At 41.5% G+C, this 6,000-nt stretch overlaps 1 protein-coding gene across 5 annotated transcripts in view; it reads left to right on the top strand.

Moving 5' to 3' along the window:
* The first annotated feature begins 354 nt into the window (after window positions 1-354).
* Window positions 355-6,000, top strand: part of PHF14 (PHD finger protein 14) — a 168,541-nt gene continuing 162,895 nt past the window's right edge. For all 5 annotated transcript variants that reach the window (XM_049799246.1, XM_049799248.1, XM_049799250.1 and 2 more), the window contains exons 1-2: window positions 355-487; window positions 1,073-1,183. In XM_049799246.1, coding sequence (XP_049655203.1) covers window position 487; window positions 1,073-1,183 — 112 coding nt within the window. In that variant the 5' untranslated portion in view covers window positions 355-486. The remainder of the gene's footprint in view (window positions 488-1,072; window positions 1,184-6,000) is intronic.

Raw genomic sequence — 6,000 nt, 5'->3', positions numbered from 1 at the left:
AGAAGAAGCGCCGAACTGGTTTGTGAGCTGGTTTTCCTAATACACGAGATCCTGAACTCCACACACCGCCCCCCTCCCCGCTCCCCGGGAATGAATGGGTCCGCACTGAGACTTTGTGTTACGTGCTCCTCGCCCCTGGGACCACCGGTATCTCTCCCCACGGGAGATCCCAGCGCTGGCCGGGACGCTCCGTGCCGTCTCCCCCCGCCGCGGCCCCGGGACAGGCGGGAAGCGCCGGGCAGAGGACGGGCACTGCCCCCCTCCTCGGCTTCACCTCCCTACGCGCAGGCGCGCTCGCAGGGCGCATGCGCCGCGGGGCGGGCGGCGGGCAGCTGCGCAGCCGCGACAGCGGGACCGGCCGCCGCGGGCGGGCGCGGGTCTGCATCCGGGTCGCCGCCGTGCCCATTGTCTGGGGAAGGGGCCCGGGGCTCGGCGGCGCTGCACCCGAGGGCCCCTGCCCGTCCGCCGCTCACCTGCGCAGGCTTTAGTAAGTGATCCTCGGCGGCTCTTCCCGCCCCTGTCCCAGGGAGATGCCGGGGTGCCCGCGGAGCGCTCCCGTCCCCTCCCCCGGGAGGGCGCGTCGCCGTCCCTCAGGCGCCCCGCGGCCCCGGCTGGCCTTTCCCCGTGCCTCTCGTCGCTGGCGCTGTTGGATCACGCCCGGGCGCTACGTCTGGAGGTGCTGGTGGCTCCGGGGGCCGCAGGCGACCCCACTGCGCGCCCCCGCCCCCCCCCCCCCCCGCGGTTCCTGTCGGTAGCCCGCGAGCCGCGGCCGGTCGGTGCCGCGTTGTTTCCCGGCGCCTGAAGGGAGCACCGCCGCTCCGCCGGGCGGGCAGCTCCTGGCCGTTGGCTGTGGGTAGACCCTTGGCGGTGTGCGTGCCGCCGCTCCCCTCCCTCGCCAGTGGGAGCCCGGGACCGTCTGCGTCTTGCGGCTGGTTTTCGGGCGCTGTGGCGGAGACTGCCCCTGCCTGTCGCTGCTAGTCTGCCTTTCCTTTTAATTTAACCATCTTTAACGAGGCTGAGTTTTCATTATGCCACCTAGTAACAATACTGTGCTTTTTTTTTCCCCCTGCAGTGGACCGCAGTTCGAAGAGGAGACAAGTGAAGCCTTTGGCAGCTTCGCTGCTGGAAGCTTTAGATTATGATAGCTCTGATGACAGTGATTTTAAAGTTGGAGATGCTTCAGGTAAATATGCTTCCTCATCTCCTCAGCTCAGAATTATCTCATTTTTGGTTTATGGTTGCTCATTTAATATCACATGGGAGACAGAATGCTATTAGTGAACTGTTGGAGCCACTTGAAGTTCAGTCACTCAGTTGGATAACTGGAAATTCTTATGCTGCGGATAAGAAACAACTGATTAAACAAAACATCCGCACAGTACTTCAATTGCAATTAATTTTTTCTCAGCAGAAAACTCATGATTATCAAGCAGGTTTTGGCAGAAGCGTTTGAGTAGCTTCTGTGCTGACTGCCTTAGCTAGATCGATTGCTTTTTATTTCTTCAATGTAGAGATAATTTTTGGAACACTCACTGCATTTAGTATCGAAATAAGAATATTCTAAAACCATTTTGGTTTTGAACAGTATGGATAATAGTTTTTTGTGGACTTAAGAACTTGCCTATTTGTCAAGGTTAATTCCACTCGGTGAATGAAAACTTTAAGCAGAAGGATAATCTGTTCAGGTTCTTTTTGGTTTTTTTACAAAAACTTAAGGTGTCCATTCAGATAGCTATGCAGAAGGGTATATGCATTTCATACCAGAAGGAAGTCCTTGCCTCAGAGTGTTTTTGTTCTGCAGTCTTTTCTCTGTGTGCAGATTCCTGTATCTGCAGTGAAGATACGCAGAAACTGAAAGTAAACAAGATGCCAAAATAAAATGAATAAATTCAAGTATATTGGAGGGAAGGGAAAGAAGGGGCAGGACCACATTTGTGAATAAACTTCACATTGGATGATCTGTGGCATATGCTCAGGGAAATAAGGAAAGAGATGCAGGGTGTGTAAGGGAAGCATTATGACAGCTTGTCAAATAACTTCACTTTGTTATTTCTGCACTGGGCACGCTGATCTATGTTTTCATGTGCATGTATCGTGCAAAAATATTCCCCATCTCCATTTAAAGGCTTTTTGTTTTTACGTCTGCCAAGCTCCTCTTTATTAATGAACTTAAAAATGCTTAATAATATTTTTTCCAATGCCAGTTTTAAGGTATGCCCTAATGCTCCTTGTTTTTTGTTTTTGTTTTTTTTTTCCCCCAAGCTTAGGCGTACTTCCCTTAGCTGGTCTGGTAGAAGTAGCAGGCTGCAATGACTTAAGAGAGTAAAACCGATGTCGTCTTACCAATTTAATGCTAAGATTTTGGAAGGCTTGTTTCACTTACTTTTAAAATCTTGTTTTGGGGACTTTTGATCCTTTCTTTTGAATAAGGGCACTGCCTTTTGTAAAGACAGTTTTCCATAAAAGGAAATGATTTTTAGTTCCCAAAGAAAACCTCCCTATTCTGGAACAGTAGTGTAGGCAGGATTCAAGGGAAAAGCAGAATTGGAGTATGGGAGATGGACACATAATTCACAGCAATATATTATCTGATTAAAAGACAATCATTAATTAATTAAAAATAATGAATAAAGCTTCCTAACTCAACTATGTCTAAATGTAGAGGATCCATTTGTAATTGATATCCTCTTTCACTTTTAAGATATCGTATGTACACATGGTGGGAGGGGGTGGTGCTGGTGGTGTCCGTGTCTAGCCTTGAGAGTATTTCAACCTCAGTTTCATTTTCAGAAAGATGGATGGGTTTTCCCTTAAAAAAGCAACACTGGATTGAAACAAGCGTATGAGAAAAACTCAAGTTCTACTTATAAAATGTTTTTCTAATTACTGTCGTGCGTTCATATGTCTCGTATAGTGTTGTTTTAACATTCAGAACCTATATCTATCACTTGTAGTAGAAATGTGTTCTGTTTAATGAAATTTAAAGTCTAATGAAAACACTTTGAAACAGCAGCAGAGTTTGACTTTTTACACTTTATTCAAAGATTTTGAATGTGAAAGGAGAAAGTTGTGAGCGTTTGGAGAAGTTGCGGAGTAGAAAGTTAGTAAACATATAACCTCTTAAGTTGAAAGAAAAAAAGAAATATTTCTTATGTGTAATGCAAGTTAAGTGAATAGTTGTAGCATATTTGAAACAGAACATCTGTGCTGATTTAAAATGAAGCTGGTATAGCCTTAGATTTGGTTGTACCTAGTCCATTTAGATTCGGATGGAAGAAATGCTGAAATAAAATAACTTTTTTACAGACACAGACAAATAAAATCAATAATTTCAAAGTTATGTATGTATAAAGTATATGTGTGTACACACACAAGCAACACTTGTAGACAAATTCTGGATTGTTGAGAATAGAAAACAGGTTTTCTTTTTTAACTGTGGGTTCAGCCTTCAAAGCATAATGTTTATTTCTCCAATACAGTCAGGGCTGTTGCTCTTTTTCTTCTTTCAATGACCGTAGAGGTCTCTCCATGTGCAGCCCATTGCAAATCAGTATTTATTATTTGTTTGAATCAGAATTTCATTGCATAGTTTGCTTACAAAGGGAAATAAGTGACAGAAGGAAGAAGCAATCTTTGTACATTGAAAATGACCATAAATTCTGCTCCTGCACTCAGAAAAATCTCGTGAGTATGGTAATTCCATGGCTCTGCAATGTATGTTTGTTTGATTCACAAATGCATGTATAGGTATTTAAAAAAAAAAATAAATTTGAAAGTTAAAGGACTATTTAAATACTGATTTAAAAGAATTATGAAGTTGTTTAGTCCATGTTGATTATGTTGCATCCGTATGTATGAGCTTTAGGATGTTAAGTGTTATCTGCTAGTAGAAGATATTACGCAAGTCTAGAAGGACTGAGCCCTGAACATTTAAGCTTTTACACATGGTCATTGTTCTATCAGATTTGTGGGAATACAAGATGCAGTAAGGATTTGAGAAGTTGGTATTAAGTACTTTTAGGAAGTAATCGGCATTTCTGAATTTTTATATTCAGAGTCCTGAAGCTTTGGTAAATTTTTTTCATTACAGAAAATATTTCTAAACACCGAACCTCTATTTCCACCAAAAAAAATCCATAGGAGATATGGCCTTTACTTACAGTGTAGTTAATTTCTTTTCTTTTGGAGTTAGGTCACACCAACAGGCAATTACTACCTTTTCCACTTTAAAGGTCTCATCATTCTGACATCTCTTTTGGGAAACTGATTTTAGAATTGTTATAGTCTTGTAAATTTACTTAATGTAAATAGTTTTCAGGCCAGTGGGCTTTTCATTATGTTAATATTGAATGAAGTAATTTTTTAATGGCTTCTCTGTTTTTATGTAATAGAAAGTAGTAATGCCATGTTATAAAGTACTGCATTTTTCTGGTTTTTATAAACATCTTGAAAAATTTGTTCCTTAAGTAAGAACGACATATGTAATCTTAGTGTGGGATCAAAAAACCTGTCCCTTTGGAGACAGAGCATACAAATATGTGACTTGAAATGATGGTACAGTAATATACTCAACTGAAGTTTTTTAATATGCTTCACAATACAGATCAGTTAATTGAAGTTTTGCTTTTAAGTTAATTAAAGCATACTTTGGTTTTTTTTTTTTTTTTTTTGCTTTAGTGAGAGCAGCTGAAGATATACTGATGTCAGAAATCAGTGTATAGTTGTGGAGTAATTCCCAGCATAATTCCAAAGCAAGGATTTACCACTTTTTGTCTGTCATTGGTGAAGTCGGTCAGTTTTGGCAGGTCATATACTGAAATTGAAATGATGCAGAGAAATATAGTGTGGTCCCTGAACAAGAATGATGTGTGAATTTAAGGACTGGCTCTCTATCTCAGTGTAGCCAAGAAGAGCATAGCTGCCTTGAATGCTGCCTTGAAGAACTGGATTCTGTCACTACATCTGCTACAAGTTTCATAGACTCAAATTTTTAGACACATTTGTAAATGTTTGGGTTTTTGGTGTTGAGTGTGGAGCCTGACTTGCATAAATATTACGTACTATTACTGCAATTGAGGTCAGTAGGAGGTCTGTTTAAAACATGTAATGATCTATATAAATGCTATATTAGGTATTCTGAAAAACCTGTGGCTTGATCTAGAAATAAAAAGTTGCAAATATTTTTATCTTTCTGTAATTCATTTCCTCTTAGCACAACCGAGATTCCACTTTTGCTTTCCTGTACAGTATATTGTAATATAAAGAAATGTTTGCGAAACACCAAAACACTGTAGTGATAAACACTACTGAAATATTGATGAAGAAACGAATGTTTGTTTTTGAGAGTAAACTTAAATGATATGCAAAAGAAAAGTTGTAGGGTGTTTCAGTAGACAGTGAAGGTAAGAGGAAATACTGAATAGCTAATCATTAGTTAATTATAGTGTAATTGCACAATTTTAATTGTACGATCATTTCAAGGCTTGCCTTTGCAACTGTAATGTGTAGTCCTTCAGAGTGGAGTTCCCAAGGGCTTTTTCCCATTGAGAAAATAGAAAAGATGGACATTAGGTTCTCTTGGGTTATCTCCACTGCAGGTGAGATCTTTTATCCGTACAGATGTCTGCATTTTGAACTTGGATTCTCTTTGGAAACACTGAGATTTCTGTTGTTCTGTGTGTTTACTGACAGCAGAGAAGTAATGTAACAAATCTAGGCTTTCATTCCAGTGACTGGGCAGGGTGGATTTAGTGATGGGATGATGTTATTTTTCTTTGTTTTCCCCCTACTGTGACTGTTTGTGCCTCATCTTTCCAGTCTGTCTGTCCCTTATGGAACCCTTGCTCATTGGTTCAGCATCATTCTGCTTGTTCAGTCAGTCTTGAACAGGGTTTTCATGGTCTCCTGCTGTACTACTACTTTACTTTCTCTTGCATCACCTCTTTTTTTTGTATGTATGTCCATCTCTTGTGTATTTCCTGCCATATGGAGAAGGTCCTT

This window comes from Accipiter gentilis, chromosome 4 (assembly GCF_929443795.1).
Source record: "Accipiter gentilis chromosome 4, bAccGen1.1, whole genome shotgun sequence".
Lineage (NCBI taxonomy): Eukaryota > Metazoa > Chordata > Aves > Accipitriformes > Accipitridae > Astur > Astur gentilis.
The sequence above is the reverse complement of the archived record's forward strand: the minus strand, read 5'-3'. Positions and strand labels throughout refer to the sequence as shown.